Here is a 22,739-nt window from a genome sequence, read left to right as displayed (position 1 = left end):
ACCATTTCACTAATTTCTGGGTGAGAACATATCGTTTGCTCATATTATAACTGTGTTTTTTGAAAGTGGTAGTTCATCATATGAATGCTGGCAATCACATCATCTCTTATCCCTCTTTTTCTGTTCTGGTTTATCAATGATAGTACTTAATACCCTAAATAGTAACAATTCTATCGGTTTAATTAAACTTGGCACAAGCATTAGATATATCAACTATCTTGACTAAAGCTAAACCACTCTTATTATGTTTCAGCAATTCCTTCATATAAGGCAAACCCCATCTCATTAAATTCCTTTATCCACAATCAAAACTTTTTACTATCAAGTTTACACTGGGGAGTTTTAGATACATGCCATAAGATTGTACCATAAAGGAAAGATTAAACAAAACCACTAAACATGACTACAAGAAGGGGGAAGCTATAGATGATTATATGTGCAACTCTGCTGTTCCGGCGTGGCAGAACCTGGTTTCAGAGATGACAGGGGGGATATTTCATTTGGGTTCATACTTGTACCATCGGGAGGCAAACACCTTTTTGAGAAAAATTTGGCAATACTCTTTCCTCTTCCGCTATTTTTTTCTGCGAATCAGAGAACAGATGACTTATTTTATTTTATTTTTTTTTAAATCTATATCCAGATGATGAACAACCTAATTAAGACACGGATGAGGTTCACATACCAGGAGACATTGACAAGCCAAGCTTCACCAATATATCCTTCTTGACCTGCCCCACAAGATTACTAAAGACTTTAAAAAAGTAAACTTAACTAGAATCAAATTTGCTAAAAAATAAAGTAATACTACACATACAATATTTCTCATACAATATTATGTGACAAAATATAATTGGTTGATTTTAAATTAAAATTAAACTTTCACCCAATCATCTTTTGTTATATAATGTTGTACGAGAATGTTGTATGTCTAGTATTATTATAAAAAATAAACTTAACTAGAATCAAAATTGCTAAAAAGGAAGAATTCACAAGCCTTCCACATCGGTGCCCCCAAGGTATAATTGATGTCTCACAAGTCCAAGTCAAATGTATATACAAATCACAAGAAAGCTTTGCTAGAATGTAAATGATAAATCCTAAAGTATGCTCAATCAAAGTTGCAAAATACACAACCCAGCACAAATATTCTTGGAGGCCCACATCAATCAGAAGTCATTAATAGATTCAAATACAGACAATAATGTTAATGATTTCAAATAGCATTAATTAACTAATACGTATGCATGGGTGCATTTTTTCCATATAAGAGCACCATAGGAATTAAACTCCTACAACAATAATGAAAATATGGAATTAGTAACTAACCTGCCAACGATTATCCGTAAAATCTGATATCTCACGTACTTTATTTCTTAATTGAGTCTTTGAAACAGAAGGGAACTTCTGTTGTAGAGACTCCACAACCTTATTGATACCTGTTGAGCATGAGTTAATAACAGAGACCTGAAAATCAAAGGGTTACATTAGCTTCAACTCATCACCGTGGTATTAATATCAGAACAAGGAACAGATGCATTAGAATATCTTTGTTCCTTCAAACAAACATAGTATCAACGACTTCCATAGTTTTAGATAGAAAGTTATACACGGTCTCAGAGATGTTTCTTATATTAGCTCCAGAGAAAAATAAATAAATAAAAAATAATAATAATAATTTTGCAACTTACAACTGCAGGCAAATCTGATTCTGGTATAGTTGTCACAGTTGAAACTGTTATTGTACTGCCTTTGACATTTGACAAGCAAGCCTCTTGATCCTCATCACTTATACTATCAACAGTTATTTCTACAAGGATACCATCAGGGAATGCACGCATGCTCATAGCTTGCAAGCATGTCTGCTCCATTTTAGAAGTACCACTGAGATTTTCAGCCATTAAAAGCGGGGCCTTTTCATGCATCAGATTCAATATAATCAAGGGTTGGTTTTTCCGAAGAGCATGCTCTGTTAAATTGTGAAGATATTTCTGTTGCCGAACTAATGCACAGGATTCTTCATTTTCTAACTCCTGCTTACAGCTAGGAGAACTTTTAGTCTCCTCAACAGAGTAATCAACTTCCATCCTGTCAACTTGTACACCCTACATGGTAAAGACAAAGAAGATAAATAAAATGTACTTCTTAGATGTTTTAGAGTATGGATGGGTAAATTTTGGTATCTAAACTCCTAATAGTGTGGCCCCATGTGAGCATCCAAAACATACTTTCATTGCATGATCACGAGGTCTCTAGTGACAAACCCAGAAATTCTTCTATGCTCTGTATCCAAAATTCTAACTGGACAACAGTTTGCTATTTATTTCGAGTTTAGCATGTGCTTATGATGAGTAACCAATCTAAAGATTTTCCCAAAGTGAATTCATTTACAAACTTGAATATGATGTAAACAAAATGCTAAAACACTTGCTTACTCTCTTTAATAATTGCTACTTATTTTCAAGCAATGTATGCAGTTTTTATCTGAATAATGTCATGTGATATATTTTCATTTTGTTTGGCAAACCCAAAATTAGTGTATATTGGCTTGAAAATAAGTACGTAGTGTTATAAAAAGTAAATAAACTAGTACTGCTACCATTCCTCGATGATGTAAAGGTTCACAAAACCAAAAGATTTGGCTGTGGTTAGAACCTTAAGTTTCAACAGGGAGGTTAAGGGTTCAACATCCCTGGTGGCCACATATGTCCAAAAGTTATCTAAATACCAAAACAATAGAGTCTGCCGTTAATCTGCAGCTTATAACTCATTGAAGTCATAACAAAGATGAGAGGATTATCCAAACATATATTGCAGAGTCCACAAAAACAAAATAATAATGGATGACATATGAGTCCAAAGTGATTGGGATCAATAATAAAGTTACTGAAATGCGTTCCTGGATATCATTATATCAGAATTTAAAGTATCACATTCAATAATACAAATAATACAATAATTACAATAATGCATCTTCAACCCAATGAAATTTCATTACTTACCTCATCTTCTGAGAGATAACCATCAGGAACGAAAAAACCATCTTCAGTTTCCTCTTCGTCTTCAACTTTTGAACCTTCTTCATCATCATCTTTATCACAATCAGAGAGGCTTTCCCCTGGATCCTCCTGCACCACGAAAATGTCATTTGGATATCACTACCTAATTATAGGTTTTTATTTGAAGTTTAGATAGAGAAACTGTCATTACCTCTTCCCATTCTTCATCACTATCAACATCATAATCCAAATCCGGGTCCTTCCTTAAAGGGTGGCACGGTCCCACAACATGGCTGAAAACATGGAATAATATATCAGTTACAGAATCCTACTCATTGCCATCCAGGCATATAGGACACGTTCCTTCCTAGGTAAGGCATGAGAAGGGAGAAAAAATAAAGTAGATGGCCAAAAAAAAATCTAATCTTCATTGGAAAATTTGACAAATATTTCTTTGTTTTACTTAATAAGGCACATGAAGACTTGGAGGAAAAAAAAAAAAACCTAGAGAGAAGGGTGGAGATGCATTTACTTCATGAAGAATGTTGGTTCACTAAGCATGGCAATTCAGCTTTCTTTTATAGCCAGCAAAAAATTGGTTATGAATGAGGCTATTGGTCATCATGAAGACATAGCATACTTTCAATTACTCATCAAAGTGGAAAGATCATAGAATAGGATAATAAACAGGAAGCATCATTTAATCATCGCAATCATAGAATAAGACAAGAAAAAGATACCTTCACAAGACATCTCTAAGACAGACTGCACTAGTAATGTGAGACAAATAAAAAGATCAAGAAATAGAGCTTACCTTTTCTTGGGCCAAATACCATAGAATGCAGGTCTATGACTCTTATCAAACTGCAATAATTGCTTTCTCTTGTTGCATTTCTTAGCATCAGGAGAACTATCCGCAGTATTAATGAATGATCTATCCTCGATAGTTTGTTCACCCCATCGATCTACAGGCTTCTCCATGCACAAATCATCATCTCGACCTAAACCTCTGTTATTAGTTAGCTTAAGTTCCTTAAACAATGCCGTCTTAGGCTTCCTACGTATTCCCCAATGCTGATTTTCATTTGAGCGAATAGAATGACCAAACTGACGCCAAGAGGATAAGTGAGATCTGAGAAATAGAGTAAATCTCAGGATCAAAGATTAAAATAGAAATTTAACAAATACAAACAGGAGACAAAAACAAACATGGCAACCTACTTGCGAAGATCATCAACATTAATCTCAGCATTTGATAAGAGAGCATAGTCCATTGATACAGTAACTGCTTCAGCCACCTTTTCACTCTTCTTACTCAATGAATCAAATGTACTTGCTCTACATGAAGACTGGTCATTCTGGCATGACGAAGTAGTTTTACTTCTTTTAAGAAAGCGTTCCATCATTGAGGCCTGCTTTCGGATAGCAAGTTGCTTTTTTAATTCAGCTTCTTCCCTCTCTCGACGCCGTTGATCTTTCTCAGCTTCTTCTTGTTGCTTTCGTTGTTGTTTCCTAATTTCACACTCTTCTTTCTCACGACGCCTTTCATCTTTTTCTGCCTCCTCTTGCAAACGTTTTTGCTCCTTTTCCTGAATTATATTATGCCAAAGCAGAAAACCTTATCAGTGTGAAGTTCGAAACAGCATTAAAAAAAATATCATTATTGCAACACATTAAATTTCATGTTTAAATTATCCAACACAACATATGATGTAAATCATAACCTAAAATAAAACATAATTTCTTGTAACTATATAGATCTTTATGAGCACAATGGAATCAATCAAAGCAACATATTATCACAGTATCAATCTACATACATATTATCACAGCATTGATCACAGATCAAAAACAAGCGGCCATGACTAAAAGCACATAAAAGAATTGAAATTTTTGCACCTACACTTTGCATCTTCTCCTTGTGTAGTTCGCGATCCATTTTCTTTTTCTCTTTCTCAACTTCCCGTTTATTTCTTTCTAATTGTTTGGCAATCAACTTCTCTTCTCGCTTGGCATCTTTCACAACCCTGCAACAATGAATAAAAACTTCAATGAAAGAAAAAAAAAATTGAACACAAAACATGATAAGGCCATTGCAGATACATACATATCCGCATCGCTCTTCTTTAACATATTATCCACCAAAATACGTATATCTTCCTCCCTTAACAATTTACCAAGCTTTTCAGATGCTTTCATCAGATCGTGAATGACATTAGGATCACTCTCTGACTTTTGCAGTGCAGTTACCATGGCTGAGATGAACCAAAAACATCATTAATTGACTATCACAATAATCAATAATCATTAAAGACGATCATTTTATAACATTTCTATGTAAAAGAATATAGACTGCTCAGAATCATTAAAAGAAAATGTCTCCGTATTTGCATCTTATCCAGAAAAATTTACCAGAAACAGCAGTAATCCTCTCATGAATCTTCTTCCTACACAACCGCCGAATTTTCAATGCCCCACGCACAGAATTCGGAAGCAACTTCACATCTCTGGTCTGCAAAATAAGTACAGAATTTCATTTAGCTGAACCCTAATTACTACACCATTGACCAGATAACAATCCAATGCTAAATTAGTAATTCTAAGTGAGTATATCACAAATTATATTGGGTAACAATAGATGAAATCAGCAATGAGTAAAATAAAAAATTCACAAAGTAATTACCTCCCAACACCAGAGACAAGCCTGAGTATGATCCTCCAATACATCAGCATCAACATTTGGAACTCCATACATTACTCTCTGTCCAACACATACCACCGCACTCTTCACAGCGGCCGAAGTCAAACCCACATTTTCATTCTCCTTGAGCTTCATGTGAATCTCTTCCACCAATTTCGACAACGGTAATGAACTCTCCTCCATCAACGCCGCCACCGATGCGTTTAACGAACCACCGCTTGCGGTGATATCAAAACTTAATCTTTGACTTGTAATCATTTCGTGGTATTACCGGAAAAGACCCTGCAGTTCTTCGTCTAAGCTCTTGATTTGACTCTCTTTCTCTTCTGTGGTAAGTACCAAACACGCTCTCTTACGTTTCACAGCCTTCTTAGGCCGATCTTCTACGGTGCCCGTATCCCCCATTTCCGAAACAAAACGACTACGTTTCTAAGATCTAGGGTTTGAGGTTTGAGGCTTGAGGAAGAAGATGATTTTGTCAGAAGAATGAAGAAAGCTTTTTATTTTCTATCTGATTGAAAACATTTCATTTCTCTCTTTTTTTTTTTCTTTTTTTTTAAATTTTTGGGTTTTTTTTTTTTTTTTTTTTTTAAGGTGTCTATATTGAATTCTCACTAATAATAGTTTTGATAGTGATGGGAAGTGGGATCAAGTTCTTTGTGTGCTCCTTTTTTTTTTGAAAGGTGGGAAACTGTAGCGATGAGACGTTTGATAAATAATATTAAATAGTTTGGTATTATTATTTTGTTTTTTGTTTTTCCCGCCCATTGAGAAGATTGCTTTATTTGGCTCCAAAATGTTTTGCAGATAAAGGTCTGTTTGGCGCCATCAATTTTTTGGGTTTGAAACCGTGCTGTAGGTTGTATGGGGCGTACGGTGGGGCTAACGTCCAACTACTGACACGTGTATATCGAGCTTTTCCTTTGTAACCTATTTGTGACACCTTGACTGTTGTTCATAACAGGCTGAGGCCCAGCAAAGCCCATATCAAGAAAAATCAATGAAAATATTATGATAAATCAGAATCATTTTGGTTGGTCAAGTATACCTCACTTTAACTAATTTTCTAGAGGAGTTATTCCATATAACCCATCACTGTGGTCCCTCAGGTGAATCATGGGCAAGACCTACCTCGTGACCCCTTAGATAAATTATGAGTAAATATATTACCTTTGCACCCAACAGAAGGATCAAGCCTAGGACTGTAAGTTGGATCATTTACAGTCCCCTTAATTTGCCATTATCACTGGATTACCTATGAACGGTTAAGAAATGAAGTTTACCATACTTAATTTTGTAAATGTAATATTCTTGTGTATTTGATTAATTTAATTTTCCTTGAGCAGAATGTTAATGAGAAGGTTTATGTTAATCTTGTCAGCTTACCACTTGTTGGCCACATGTCTCCTCTTCATCAACTATAAACTTTAGCTGTCAACTGCAATTTTACTTTATCTCCCAGATTAGATGTTTATTATTACTGAAATTTCTCAATAATATATTGGTTGATAGTTTGGCTGCTTAATGAAGTAGTTTACCACTGCGCATTCTGTAACCAGGCCTCATGTATCATGCAATTCAGTGATGTTTCTATAAAGTCTCTTCTCAGAACATATTTTCAACACTAAATCAGCAAACTCAATTCCTAGTTTGACAAAGCATCATCATGAATGTATATTTTTATCGATGATATATGTTACTTTATGAACAAAATTAACAAAGACTAATTAAAAAAAAAGCCACTAAGAGCCGATAACAAATGAGTTGGTATATGCTACAGTTTGAGCATGAAGGAGCATATGTTCAGTGATAGCAGCAGTTGGTGAGTTTGAACTTTGAAGGGAGACCATTCCCGTAAACGTAAGCCAATGTTGTCAACTTTCCCAAATCACTAATGCTCTTATACTGTTTCTGTTGTGACAGCTTGTAATCTTCAATCCCGGATCAGTAGTGTTGTCATGAAACTGACAGAAAGTTTGGTAGTTCTTGTCAACTTGTTTCATGGCTAGCTCGATTGATATAAGTGAAAGTGAATTATAATGATGGGTTGGGAAGCAAAAGAACAAGGTTGGAGGAAGGGTCCTTGGACTCCTGAAGAAGATAAGCTACTTACTTGCATGGAGAAGGAAGATGGAGGTGAATTAAATAGTTGATGATTAATATAATTCTTATAGCATCCAGGTGAATTAAAAACTCTACTTTTTGGGTGGGAAGATATCAAAATGGAAACTTGACATGCTTTACAAATTTAATTATTCAAGCATATGATATGATCCATAATTAGCATCATATACATACAGTTGACAAGAATACTGTTACTTTGTGAGTTGTTTTTCACTATTGTTGTTATAGGTATAGAGAGGAAAAAACAATAGGACTGGAGCTAACTTGTCTTAATTTCAGGCTTCATGAATTAAATATATTTATACTTTTTGAGTGGGAAGCTTGACTTGTTTTATTAATTATACAAGTCTAATTAATTAGCATAATTCTGAGTTGTTTTTAATTAATTGTCCTCAGGTTTGAATAGGAGTGGAAAGAGTTGCAGGCTGAGATGGGTGAATTATCTAACACCTGGACTCAAGAGAGGGCAATTAACACCTCAGGAAGAAGGGATTATTATTGAATTCCATGGTTTATGGGGTAACTTCTCTCACTCACATAAAGATAAAAAAAAAAAAAAAATTATATATGTGTTTAATTAATTAATGCATATATGAATGTTACAGGTGGTCAACAATTGCAAGATACTTTCCTGGGAGAACAACAGACAATGAGATGAAGAACTACTGGAGAAGGAGAACTATAAAATTATCGACATATAAAAATAACTTTAGAAATTCTAACAAGTAAGGTTGTTAGCAGATGAAGTCTACACAACTGTAATAATTTAACGTTCAAACTGTCCATATTATTACTACATACTATTATTTCATTAATATACACAGACTACAGTTTAATTTTCCACATTATGATGTTATCAATGAGATTAAAAATAAAGGCTCTTTTGGTTCAAAATTTTGGGTTTTTGGGAAATTTTTTTGAAAAAAGTTAAATTGGGCGGATATTACGATGTAGGAATTACAAATTAATAAAATACCCTCTATGTTTATTCCCAAAAATCAAGGCTTCATTTGTTTCAGTTTTGGGAATACTACTTTTAGTATTCCCAAAAAAGTTAAACAGTAAAATACTCAAAACTTTTTTTTAACTTTTTTCAAAAAACTTTTCCCAAAACCCCCAAATTTTGAACCAAACGAAGCCCTGATTTTTGGGAATACTACTCCAAGTATTATTCAATTTTTTTTAAACCCCTTAAATTTGATAATGTAATTAAATACCCCTAAATATTTTTTTAAAAATTGTAAAAACACTCCAGTAATCCACATTTACCAGATTCCGGCCACCATTGCCAGAAAATGGTCGGAATCTGTTAGGATGGCACACTATCGACTGAATCTTGCCGGTAATGAGTCGATCTAGCCTTTTTCGGCCAGATCTACGGTGGATCTGGCCGTTGACGGCCAAATCTTTGACCGTAACAGTCGGTAACGACGGTCAACAAACGGTCGTCATTGACCATCAACGACGACCGTTTGTTGGCCGTCGTTGACGAGCAAATACGGCCAAATCTGGTCGGAAAAGGTCATATCGACGCACGACCGGCAAGATCTAGCCGGTCATACGCCGATACGGTGACTCCGACCACCCTCCGGTGGTGGTGGCCAGCTGTCCATATTTAAGGGTTGGTTGGGGGTGTTTTTTTAACTTTTAATGTTTTATTATAGGGGTATTTTTATAAATAAATAAACATAGAGAGTATTTTATTAATTTATAATTCTTACATCGTAATATCCACCCAATTTAACTTTTTATTAACTCTTTTTCAAAAAACTTTTTTCAACAATCCAAAATTTTGAACCAAACGGAGCCAACATTCCCAAAACTGAAACAAACCAAGCCAAAAAGGATAATTCTCTAATCATAAACATTTTCGCAGACTACTGTTTGATTGGTCGATGGTTTCAAGCTAGATTCTCTCCTTAACCGTTAGATCAATTCGATGCCACACGTAGAGTCCGATTTCTTTGCGACTAGAGAGCTCCGACTTAGTCAACTCTTTTAAAAAAAAAAAAACCATATTTAACATATATGATGACATCGTGTTCTACCATAATCATGTTCCCTCCCTCCACCCCAAGAATAATCAATTACCATTTAATTACAATTATTTAACATAATCAGAGCCACTCAAAATCCTATATAAACACCCCACAACCACCCTCTCCTTCATCAACTCAAATCAGAGCAATCTTCAAACCTTAAAAACAATCTTTTTCAATCTTTCAAAGCATTTTCCAAAGTTCCATTTCTTCAAACTTTTCAATATGGCTCCTAACATCACCACCACCACCACCACCACTGTCACCAAGACCACCCCTCTTTCCAAGGCTCCAAGCCTGTCAAGTCGTGCATATGTGACGTTCTAGGCAGGTAACGGGGACTTTTGGAAGGGAGTGGTGGGATTGGTCAAAGGGTTGAGGAAGGTGGAAAGTAGTTACCCTCTTGTTGTTGGGATTTTGCTAGACGTTTCTAAAGAGCAGAGGAAGATTCTGGTGGATCAAGGCTGTATTGTGAGAGAAATCGAGCCCGTGTATCCTCCTCAGAATCAGACTCAGTTCGCCAAGTGTTTGAAAACATCGATCAGTAAAACACTAGTCTGCAAAATTACCCACCACTCAAACCCTAGTGATAAAAGTTAGCACAAATAGTTTTAAGTGCAACACATGACATGCAATGAGATTAGAATAAATATATACCTCCCAAATACGAAGCTTGGAGTAGTTGATGATATAATAGGCCATGGCAAACTTAGTCTGATTCTGAGGAGGATAAACATGCTCGATCTCTCTCACAATACAACCTTGATCAACCAGAATCTTCCTGTGTTCTTCAGGAATATCCTACAAAATCGCAACAACAAGAGGGTAACTGCTCTTCACCTCCTCCAAGCCTGTCAAGCCGTGCACATGTGACGTTCTTGGCAGGAACGTGAAGAGCCAGTCAACGTCCATGTCTTTTCACAGAAACAGTCCATCACATTAAGGCATTAACCATGTCTTAGCTTTGGTATGGCTGATGGTTATTTCTACGCTATGATGGACTGCTTTTGTGAGAAGCCATGGAGACACGCTCCTTATTACAGTGTTGCTCCATATCTTCTCACAGAAACAGTCCATCAAGGCATTGACCATCTCTCTTCTTTGACAGGGCTGATGGTTATTTGTACGTTGTGATGGACTATTTCATATTTCTTGCGTATAGGAGTAAAATTTATTGTACATGAACTTGTCGCCTAACCTAATGGAAATTATTTCCAAATAGATGATTAGTAGTTGTATTGGATAATTGATCATGTTTGTGATGATCTTTCCCTTCATCAGGATTCAAGGGTAATTTGCAATATTATTATCTTATTTGGAAGCAATAATAACCTCCCTGGCCTTTTCAAAAGCAACAAAAATCTCCCCGAACAATAAATGTGCCTTTATCTTAGCCGCAGACCTTGATCAAGATTTTAATTGCTCTTAAAACCATATCTGCATCTGCTGGTTTAAAATCAGATTTCTTTTTTTGTGTAAGTAATAAAGCAGATTATTATTATTTTGCTTTTTCTGGAGTAGCTTATAATATTTAAACTCCCTTCCTTATTATCAATCCCAAAATAACAATAAAAAAAACTATAAAAACAGAAAGAAAACAGATAATTTAAGACACGAAAGAGATTAAAAAAATCACAAAAAATTGAGTGATACCAAACTTTTTAAGGACCAACACAACACTTCTGTATTATTTGAAACAAAATTTATTCGATTGTGTATACGACCATTCATTAATTATATACTTTATGTATCTCGAAATTTTTCTTTAGCTGCCGAGCCAATTCCCACTCTATAAGACTCAGTTCTTCATGCAACATTTCAGTTAAGTGTTACATTAAGCAATAAGCAACCAAATTTGATATTCTATTATCATTGTTAAAAATCAACACTTTTAATGGTTTACGATGCTGCCAAAAGCATATGTGCACACATACTGTTCAATTGAGATATATCGTTAACATCATTATCAGAATCTACGTCAATCAATTTTTTTAACGAACAATATATTATCAAACATGTTTTTCAAGGTGTTTTATTGTTATTTCATTAACCAAGATATCAGAAGCCAGTTCCTTGATTAGAATAATGTTTCATAGCACATGCATTTGAGATAAATTCATAAATTAACTAAGCTTAAAAGAGTAAAATGACAATTTCATAAATTTGTAAATTATTGAATTAAAGAATAAAATTAATAGTTCATAAATTTGTCTATAATTTGCAAATATTGGGTTTGTCCAACATTTTCAACCAAATTGGCGATTCATATGCCCAACAAACATAACTAATATTAACCAAGCTTCTTCCCAGGAACCCAAATGCATGGTGAAACGTGGCGGCCCCATCTGACCTACTCCTCCCACCTCTTGGGAGTTGCCACGTGCCACTCTTTTGTAAGTACATGTTGTGAAACCGCGTGACAAAAGTGTTAAAATTTGTAGGGCCCGCTGGGTGTGGTGTGGGGTTGGGTTCCGTCGGTGTATGTTAATTAATTAATTATTCACACTTTACCATTTTTTATTTTCTTTTCAGGTTTTATTCTCTTTGAGCGGTCAAAAAATGACCCTGTACTTGTGTAAAATAACACCTGTTATAGTAAATAAAGTTGTAGTTTATAGAAGAGAGAAGGGTGTTTCTGTATTCTGAAGATTGTGTAGCTTCCAGAATCAGGATATTCTATGCTACATTAAAATAATTATATTTTCCTCTTTCCTGCACCGTCCAAATCCAGAATTCTCTCCTTAACCGTTAGATCAAATTAATGCCACACGTAGTGTCCGATTTCTATAGGAGAAGATTAACATATTCAATATTAAGTACCAGCAGTCAACCTCACTAACCACTAATTCAAGTCCCTAGAACGACAACGTTTAACGTTAAAAAAACCATATCAAAATGACGTCGTCTTCCACCAAATTCTTCCCCCTTCCTAGCTCCAACACCAAGATAAATCCGCATTTTATTAAATTACCATTACACCCACCCAAACTCCTATATAAATCTACCACCATCACGCTTTGCTTCAACAACTCAAAGCGAATATCAAAACCTTAAAAGACTTTCAATCTTTCAAAGCTTTTTCTTTCCTTCCAAACACTTATTTTCTCATCTTCTGATTACACACATTTCCTTTCTTGAATTTAAAAATGGCCCCTAATGTCACCACCACCACTACTGTGACCAAGACCACCTCTCTCTCAAAGGCTCCAAGCCTGTCAAGCCGTGCATATGTGACGTTCTTGGCAGGTAACGGGGACTATTGGAAGGGAGTGGTGGGGTTGGCCAAAGGGTTGAGGAAGGTAAAGAGCAGTTACCCTCTTGTCGTTGCGATTCTGCCAGACGTTCCTGAAGAGCACAGGAAGATTCTGGTGGATCAAGGTTGTATTGTGAGAGAGATCGAGCCTGTGTATCCTCCTCAGAATCAGACTCAGTTCGCCATGGCGTATTATGTCATCAACTACTCCAAGCTTCGTATTTGGGAGGTACGTATTGTAATACAATTGCATGTCATGTCTTTCTCGTAAAACTATTGTTTGCGGTAACTTTTTTATCACTAGTGTTTGACGGGTGGGAAGTTTGCAGTTTGTTGAGTACAGCAAGATGATATATCTGGATGGTGACATCCAAGTATTCGAGGAACTAGATCATCTCTTTGACATGGCTGATGGTTTTTCTACGCTGTGATGGACTGTTTCTGTGAGAAAACATGGAGTTACAGTCCTCAATACAAGATTGGTTTTGCAACAGTGTCCTGACAAGGTGAACTGGCCGCGGAGTTGGGTCCTAAACTCCACTCTATTTCAATGCTGGCATGTTGTTTATGAGCCCAGCTTGTTACTACGAAGATCTCTTGAAACCCTCGAAATTACCCCTCCCACCCCCCTTGCTGAGCAGGTATATTTTAGATTTAGATTTGTATTTTTAATACATCATTAATTTAAGTTTGAATGTTTAAATAATGTTATGTTTTCTCGATTGTAGGACTTCTTGAACATGTACTTCAAGGATATTTACAAGCTCTTCCTCCAATTTACAAAACTTGTCTTGGCTTTGTTATGGCGTCACCTGGAGAACAATCAACTTGACCAAGTCAAAGTTGTTCACTACTGTGCTGCTGTGAGTATTATTTCATATACCCACTTCATTTGACATGAAAAGATTGTATCATAATCTAAATTCTAACGGTTTGATTATAAATTTACAGGGGTCTAAGCCATGGAGGTATACTGGAAAGAAGAGAACATGGACAGGGAAGATATAAAGATGCTAGTGAAGAAATGGTGGGATATACGATGATGAATCACTTGACTACAAGAACACTGCAGCAAGTGGCCTGAAGCAGAGCCAGTGACTGGAACAATTAATGGCAGCGTTATCGGAGGCTGGTGTTGTCCACTATATCCGCCCCATCCGCCGCTTAGTGGTTGCGGATTCTCAAAGAAGAATGAAGATCCAGGTTTTTTTTTTTTAAATTGATTCATGTTTCTTGCGTATAGAAGTTTTTTTTTTTTTCCCTTTTTTAATTGGTTAAGTAGCGGTGGCCTTCCTTTCGTGGGAGAAGGAGAACCATTTTAAGATTGTTACTTCAGGAGGAAGAGGATTTTTGATCTTCCTTCTTTTCTTAATGTTGGTTATATTGAAGTAATATCAGCAAAACAATTTATTGTACATGAACTTGTCGCTTAAACCAATGGAAATTACTTCCAAGTAGATGATTACTACTTGTATTGTTTCTAATTCTAACAGAGAGGAAAGCTGATGCGAAACCGAAGGTCCCAGGTCTATTCTCTGGTCATGAATCTTTTCTAACTAAGGTCACGGGGTTCAGGGCTATGTGATATTGCAATTTGGTGGTTGACATTATGGATGGTTTGATTTGAAACCACAAACAATACAATCACGGACTTGCAGCAGACAAAAATTCATTATTGCCTTGAACAAGCTAAGTTAAATTATATGTATTTGTGTCGGCTTCTAATTTTAGGTGGGAAACTTGCTGCAATGCGCCGATCGAGAAAGCATTGAAAAAACAGAGTAGAGACGTTAAAAATGAAATTTTGATAGCAAATAAAACTATCAAAATACACCCACTTCCCCACTTCATCACAAACGTTTTCCTGTATTTCTTGAAACATCAAATCCGTATGCTATACATCAGCTTGTCTGTTATGAGTCCATTCAATGTGTATCCTGGAGCTAAATACCTAATTAAAAAGGTCACAATAAAGTATCAGACTTGTGCACACCCATAGAATTGTATAATTTGAAAAGTTTCAACCAAATGTGTTTTCTGATATAAATCTAAACAAACTATCCTGTGATTATGGTAAGGATTTGCGTCAAACCACTGAAGAAAAAATATACTGCAAATATTACTACACTCAAACTCTTTATTTTCTACAACTGAATTGAGTTGTTATATAGACATCCCCAGCTCTTGCAATAGCTTGAAAAATGAGAGAATTAAATCATTCCTTTTGCGCTTTGCTAATTATACTTTTCCTTCCTCTCTAAAACAATATTAACAACTCCAGTTGGCAATAATAATTAAAAATTAACCTTTTTAGTTTTTAAGGTTATTTATTTAATCATAAAAAATTTCAATAAATTGGTGAACATGATTCATACCGTAGGTAATGCAGAATCAAGTCTGAGTTGAAGTATTTTTCAGGTAACCTTCTGGCTTCTCGGTCTTGCTTCTAATTCTATTCCATTTCTTGCATGCAATTACGGTTTGATTTCTTATATTGAAGCTATTCAAAACATTTCTCTTCTCATGGAATTAGGTTATTGTAGGCATTATGCATAGAAAAATATAAACAAATGAAAATTTAATCAAAGAAAAGATTTGCTAAGTTTCCCATTGTTATACTAAACAACAACTTATGCTCCTAATCTTTGTTTATAGTCCCTATAAATTATGCATCTATAATTAAACCATCAAATAAAAGAATAGACTAATAACAAGACTTCTTGTGACTCTTCTTCTTCTTCATCGTCGTCATCATCACCACTGTCTTCTTGTGATTCAAACAAACGGTTGTATAATTTATGTATCTGAACAACTAAAAGATAGACTGTTGACTAACCGTTGCCATCTTTCCTCCTGCAAAACAAATCACATTTTTAGATAATTTATGGATGAGCAACTAAAGATGATTTAACTATTTAGTATTTGTGCAACTAAACATAATTTAAGAAGACACTATGTGTTATCATACCAAATGATTTTCAAAGATTAAGACACAATTTCAAGTTTTGACCAATTCAAATTTACATAGTCTAAAAACAAATTTTCCGATCAATGCTTTGTTTTCTCTGAATTTTCCAAATTATGCATCAAATATCTATTGATAAAAAAAGAGTCAACGACATGTTCCCACCCAAAAAATAGCCCATTGACAAATCCACACCCACTCACATTTTAAATACCATTTCAGTACCCAAAAAATAATTTTATTAGTAATTTGGTTGTAGGAAGGGCAAAATGGTGTGAAAGTCATTATTAATGAGGGCAGAATGGTCACCAAACAATGGTTGCTGAAGAAGAACAGCGCACATTAGCAAGAGATGGCATGGTTAGTAGCGTCAAAGCTAGTGGGTTTTTGCCATTTATTAGCCGATCCCAGCATTCAAAATCACTTCCGACACCACCCATAGAATCCCACACCTCCTCTACAAAGCCAAGCCTCCATTTGCCATCATCAATCACACATTCCCACCACCACCTCCATTCGCACGATCGATCTTTAAGTCGGATTTTCGATCGATTTCATTGCTAGAAATTCCACCAGACACACTATCACACTCCCCACAATCCACTCTACAAAACCCTTACCTCATCATCGTCTTGGCATGCCGATCGCCGACCTGAACTATGCGACCTTTCAACTTCCAAGCCGATTTCTAGTCGTTTTCGATGTGAGAAATCATCCCTGCTACCACCAATCGACTCCCTAGATCTTCCTCTCCAAAACCAACATTCCTAATCCTGTTGCTCACCAACGCAAACAATTGAAGCTCCCCACCTTAAGGTTTTTTGCGTTTTTATTGGATCAATTGGGTTTGATTTGTACTATTTTTGTGTTGGGGTTGAGATACAATTGAGGAATGTTGTTTTTTGATTTTATGGTCGCCAACACTCCCCAAGCGAGCAACAATTGCCAGCAATGGAAGAGCCTGAGAAGAGAAGAAAGAAGAGAGGGGTTGTTTAGTAAATCACTTTGTTTCCCACCCAAATAAGAGGATAACCTGATTCAGGGTAGTAAAAGGGTGTTTTAAAAGTTTGAGGGTGGGGAAAATGTTCGATGGGCCATTTTTGGGGGGGGAACAAAACATGTCATTAACTCAAAAGAAAAAGTAATATTTGCACTACAGTTTCATTTTTTTTTTTTTCCAAATAGTAAAACTATTTCAATTGTTAATATGAACAATTAATCAATTCATATACCTTTTCTATGAACAATTGTTGCACTATAGAGTTAAGGTTACCCATCCATTGTTTTTCATTATAATCATTTACCACAACTTAATTTCTTGAGCTTTGGTGTCAATTGTTCTCCATAACCAAAGATCTTCATATTTGACATCAAAAATCGAAGTGACTCCAAAGCTGGGAATTCAACAGAATATGAGTCTGAGCTAAAACAAGCAAGTTATCTAAATTTCCAAGGTACAAGGAGGACAAACTAGGATACAAAATCCTCTGTACTGTGATGCTTCGATCATTTGTGATTATTATGTAGGTGTGAGCATCTACCTATTCAAGTCTTCTAAGTTCACCAAGGTTTTGGCTATGAACGGGGGTGAAGAGGTTTTTCAATTTAAAGCGTTCCCATACTTCTATAAAAGTCAATATCCCAAACTTGGGGAGTTTGTGGTGTGATCTTTCTCTTTGGTACTACTATAACCTTTTCCTCATATTCCTCTCTTCTTTCGTTCTCGAAGATGAAGATCTCTTCTAAATTCTTGCAATACTTTATCTCTGTTTTTTCCAAACTAATAAGACTTTGCTATAAAGCTAGAGAGATAGCTAATTAAGTTTCGGCAAAACAACAATCGTATTCCGTTCAAGTTGTAGAGGTTTATCGATTGGAGTGTGACCATTCCATATGTGCGTAATCTCTAGCAGACCACACAAATGTAGATCCTTCAATGACGAGCAGCTTGGTTCTCCCTTTGCAACCTTAAGCTCTTCACAATCGAGCATATATGCCACTGATTTACAATAAAATACTCTAAAATTTTAGATTTGAAACCTCTATAAAAATGTTGGAAAAATGTTTGGCAACCTGTTGCTACAACCTATAGTAAGAGATTTGGTTTATTGAAGGACTGGATTGGAGGGTCACCATGACATATTTCAATCAAGTTGGGATGGTCCCAAATTTGTAGTTCCTCAAGTTTTGGAATGTTAAGTTTTATTCCATTTCAATTTATTTAGGAGATATGTTACTTCTGATCAGTACAGTTATACTTTCAGCTCATTGAACTCTATTTCAAGTTCATAAATATTTTTCAAACCGATGATAAATATATATTCTATTTTTTAAATTACAAAAAGTCTTAAGGCAATCAATAATAATGAAATCATAAACCTCATTAGATGAGAGCATCAATTTCTATGATATTTTCTTCTGATCTGTAAAAACAACTTTCTGTCACTAATTTTTGGAGCACCTATTATTATTGTAAAGCTTGACAACTTTTTGAAACACATGTCATTATTAGGCATAAGATCCTGGTTTGGGATAAAAATTTGCAAGCTAGTGTCTAGACAAGTATTGTAACTCAGCAAGCTCGACATTGCTTTTCCAATACTCTATTCCTTCAAAAGACCAAAGCTTAAAACTTTTCAAAAATATATGCTTCTCTAACTTACAAAGAGCGGGGATTACAACATGTGCTATTGTGTTAGCTTTTTACAGTTGGTCAAATATAATAGCCTCAGTTGATTTTATTGGCTAAAAGGGTGAGTATCTCCTAATATTAGAATCAGTACAAATAGAGTTTTTTTTTTTTGTGTTGCCAGTTTACATGCACCTCAACAAATCTTCAGGGTGGAACTATCCCATAACAACTCACCACTGGGCCCCTCAGTAAACCATGGTCAAATATACTACCTTGCATCAATCAGAAAATCAAGCCTGGGACTGTGGGTTGGATCATTTACAGCCCCCTGAGTTCGCCTTTGTCGCTGGACTAACCATGTACGGGTAAGAAATGGAGTTATTAGACTCAATTTTGTAAATATAATATTCTTCTGTGTTTCATTAATTTCATTTTCCTTGAGCCGAAGTGACAACTGTTAATGAGATGGTTCATGTTAATTTTGACAGCTTGCCACTTGTGGCCACATGTCTCCTCTTCATCGACTATAAACTTTAGCTGCCAACTGCAATTTACTTTATCTCCCTAATTAGATGTCTATTATTACTGCAATTTTCAATAATATATTGGTTGATAGTTATGGTTTTGGTACAAGTTTACCACTGCGCATTCTGTAACCAGGCCTCAGAATCATGCAATCACTGATGTTTCTATAAAGTTCTCTCTCAGAACAAATTCAACACTAAATCAGCAAACTCAATTCCTAGTTTGACAAAGCATCATCAGGAATGTATATTTTTATCGATGAACAAAATTAACAGAAACCAATTAAAAAAAAATAAGTACTAAGAGCTGAACAAATGAGTTTGGTAATGCTGCAGTTTGAGCATGGAGGAGCATGTCTTAGTGATAGCAGCAGTTGGTGAGTTTGAAGGGGGCCATTCTCGCAATCGTAAGCCAATGTTTTCTAGCATAGTTATATATTTTAAAGTCCCTTCCTTATTATCAATCCCAAAATAACAATAAAAAAAAAAAACCTTAAAACAGAAAGAAAACAGATAATTTAAGACACGAAAGAGATTTAAAAAATCACAAAAAATTGTGTGAACCAAACTTGTAAGGACCAACACAATAATTCTGTATCTTTTAAAACAAAATTTACCGATTGATATACGACCATTCATTAATATATACTCTATGTATCTCGAAATTTTTCTTAGCTGCCGAACCAATTCCACTCTATCAGACTCAGTCTTAACATTTCTGTTAAGTGTTACATAAGCAATAAGAAACAAACTTGAAATTCTATTACCATTGTTAAAATCAACACTTTTAATGGTTCACGATGCTGCCAAAAGCATATGTGAAAAGATACGTTTATTGAGATATATCGTTGACACCATTATCAAAATTCATGCCAATCAATCTGTTAATAAACTATATATTATCAAAAATGTTTTTCAAGGGGTTTTATTGTCACTTCATTAACCAAAATTCAGAAATTGGTTGCTTGATTAGAATAATGTTTCATAATATGCATTTGAGATAAATTCATAAATTAACTAAGCTTAAAAGAGTAAAATGAAAATTTAAAATTGTAAATTATGAATTAAAGAATAAATTATTATTATATTGGGTTTGTCAAACATTTTCAACCAAATTGGCGATTCACATGCTCAACTAACTTAACTAATTCTTCCTAGGAACCCAAATGCATGGTGAAAAGTGGAAGCCCCATCGACCTACTCCCACGTGCCCTCTCTTTTTATAAGTACGTGTTGTGAAACCGCGTATGTTAAAATTTGTAGGGCCAGCGGGTGTGGCCTGGGGTGGGTTCCGTCGGTGTATGTTAATTAATTATTTATTCACACTTTTTCTTTTCAGGTTTTATTCTCTTTGAGCGGTCCAAAAATAACCCTGTACTTGTGTAAAATAACACCTGTTATATTAAACAAAGTTGTAGTTTATAGAAGAGAGAAGGGTTTTTCTGTATTTTGAAGATTGTGTAGCTTCCAGAATCAGGATATTCTATGCTACATTAAAATAATTATATTTTCCTCTTTCCTGCACCGTCCAAAATCCAGAATTCTCTCCTTAACCGTTAGATCATATTAATGCCACACGTAGAGTCCGATTTCTATAGGAGAAGATTCACATATTCAATATTAAGTACCAGCAGTCAACCACACTAACAACTAATTCAAGTCTCTAGAACGACAACGTTTAACGTTAAAAAACCATATCAAAATGACGTCGTCTTCCACCGAATTCTTCCCCCTTCCTAGTTCCAACACAAGGATAAATCCGTATTTCATTAAATTACCATTACACCCACTCAAACTCCTATATAAATCTACCACCCGTCACCCTTTGCTTCAATAACTCAAAGCGAACGCCAAAACCTTAAAAGACTTTCGATCTTTCAGAGCTTTTTCTTTCCATCCAAACACTTATTTTCTCATCCTCTAATTACACACATTTCCTTTCTTGAATTTCAAAATGGCCCCTAATATCACCACCACCACCGCTGTGACCAAGACCACCTCTCTCTCAAAGGCTCCAAGCCTGTCAAGCCGTGCATATGTGACGTTCTTGGCAGGTAACGGGGACTATTGGAAGGGAGTGGTGGGGTTGGCCAAAGGGTTGAGGAAGGTGAAGAGCAGTTACCCTCTTGTCGTTGCGATTTTGCCGGACGTTCCTGAAGAGCACAGGAAGATTCTGGTGGATCAAGGTTGTATTGTGAGAGAGATCGAGCCTGTGTATCCTCCTCAGAATCAGACTCAGTTCGCCATGGCGTATTATGTCATCAACTACTCCAAGCTTCGTATTTGGGAGGTACGTATTGTAATATAATTGCATGTCATGTCTTTCTCGTAAAACTATTGTTTGCGTTTTTTATCACTAGTGTTTGACTGGTGGGTAATTTAATTTGCAGTTTGTTGAGTACAGCAAGATGATATATCTGGATGGTGACATCCAAGTATTTGAGAACATAGATCATCTCTTTGACATGGCTGATGGTTATTTCTACGCTGTGATGGACTGTTTCTGTGAGAAAACATGGAGTCACACTCCTCAATACAAGATTGGTTATTGCCAACAGTGTCCTGACAAGGTGAACTGGCCAGCGGAGTTGGGTCCTAAACCTCCACTCTATTTCAATGCTGGCATGTTTGTTTATGAGCCCAGCTTGTCTACTTACGAAGATCTCTTGAAAACCCTCGAAATTACCCCTCCCACCCCCTTTGCTGAGCAGGTAATATTTTAGATTTAGATTTGTATTTTTAATACATCATTAATTTAAGTTTGAATGTTTAAATAATGTTATGTTTTCTCGATTCGTAGGACTTCTTGAACATGTACTTCAAGGATATTTACAAGCCTATTCCTCCGATTTACAACCTTGTGTTGGCTTTGTTATGGCGTCACCCGGAGAACATTCAACTTGACCAAGTCAAAGTTGTTCACTATTGTGCTGCTGTGAGTATTATTTCATATACCCACTTTCATTTGACATGAAAAGATTGTATCATAATCTAAATTCTAACGGTTTGATTATAAATTTACAGGGGTCTAAGCCATGGAGGTATACTGGAAAAGAAGAGAACATGGACAGGGAAGATATAAAGATGCTAGTGAAGAAATGGTGGGATATATTCGATGATGAATCACTTGACTACAAGAACACTGCAGCAACTGCGCCTGAAGCAGAGCCAGTGACCTTGGAACAATTAATGGCAGCGTTATCGGAGGCTGGTGTTGTCCACTATATCACCGCCCCATCCGCCGCTTAGTGGTTGCGGATTCTCAATGAAGAATGAAGATCCATGTTTTTTTTTTTAATGGATTCATGTTTCTTGTGTATAGGAGTATAATTTTTTCTTTTTCCCTTTTTTTAATTGGTAAAGTAGTGGTGGTCTTCCTTTCGTGGGAGAAGGAGAACCTCCATTTTAAGATTGTTACTTCAGGAGGAAGAGGATTTTTGTTCTTCCTCCTTTTCTTAATGTTGGTTATATTAAATTAATATCAGCAAAACAATTTATTGTA

At 35.7% G+C, this 22,739-nt stretch overlaps 3 protein-coding genes and 1 pseudogene across 3 annotated transcripts; 3 read left to right on the top strand and 1 right to left on the bottom strand.

Annotated features, from left to right (window-relative positions):
- Positions 1-264: 264 nt before the first annotated feature.
- LOC116124803 (chromatin assembly factor 1 subunit FAS1-like) lies at positions 265-6,208 on the bottom strand. The gene is made up of 12 exons (XM_031410543.1): positions 5,683-6,208; positions 5,412-5,511; positions 5,107-5,254; positions 4,903-5,026; positions 4,221-4,588; positions 3,814-4,131; positions 3,211-3,292; positions 3,003-3,128; positions 1,692-2,105; positions 1,330-1,467; positions 686-731; positions 265-584 (listed from the first exon to the last, which is right to left on the bottom strand). The coding sequence occupies exons 1-12, from the start codon at positions 5,956-5,958 to the stop codon at positions 421-423; spliced, it is 2,304 nt and encodes a 767-aa protein (XP_031266403.1). The 5' UTR covers positions 5,959-6,208; the 3' UTR covers positions 265-420.
- A 1,531-nt stretch (positions 6,209-7,739) lies between these two features.
- Positions 7,740-8,553, top strand: LOC116124853 (transcription factor MYB62-like). Its single transcript, XM_031410612.1, is given in 4 exon segments — positions 7,740-7,812; positions 7,815-7,836; positions 8,216-8,346; positions 8,426-8,553. Coding segments are annotated over 4 exon segments (354 nt in total).
- A 4,351-nt stretch (positions 8,554-12,904) lies between these two features.
- LOC116124819 lies at positions 12,905-14,641 on the top strand (annotated as a pseudogene).
- Positions 14,642-21,084: 6,443 nt separating this feature from the next.
- Positions 21,085-22,739, top strand: LOC116124826 (galactinol synthase 2-like). Its single transcript, XM_031410585.1, has 4 exons — positions 21,085-21,527; positions 21,628-21,948; positions 22,038-22,172; positions 22,262-22,739. Exons 1-4 carry the CDS (start codon positions 21,192-21,194, stop codon positions 22,484-22,486), a joined length of 1,017 nt encoding a protein of 338 aa, XP_031266445.1. The 5' UTR covers positions 21,085-21,191; the 3' UTR covers positions 22,487-22,739.

The sequence above is a fragment of the Pistacia vera genome, unplaced genomic scaffold (assembly GCF_008641045.1).
Source record: "Pistacia vera cultivar Batoury unplaced genomic scaffold, PisVer_v2 Contig157, whole genome shotgun sequence".
NCBI classification, from domain to species: Eukaryota; Viridiplantae; Streptophyta; class Magnoliopsida; order Sapindales; family Anacardiaceae; genus Pistacia; species Pistacia vera.
Note: the sequence above shows the minus strand (reverse complement) of the source record. Positions and strands in the feature narration are given on the sequence as shown.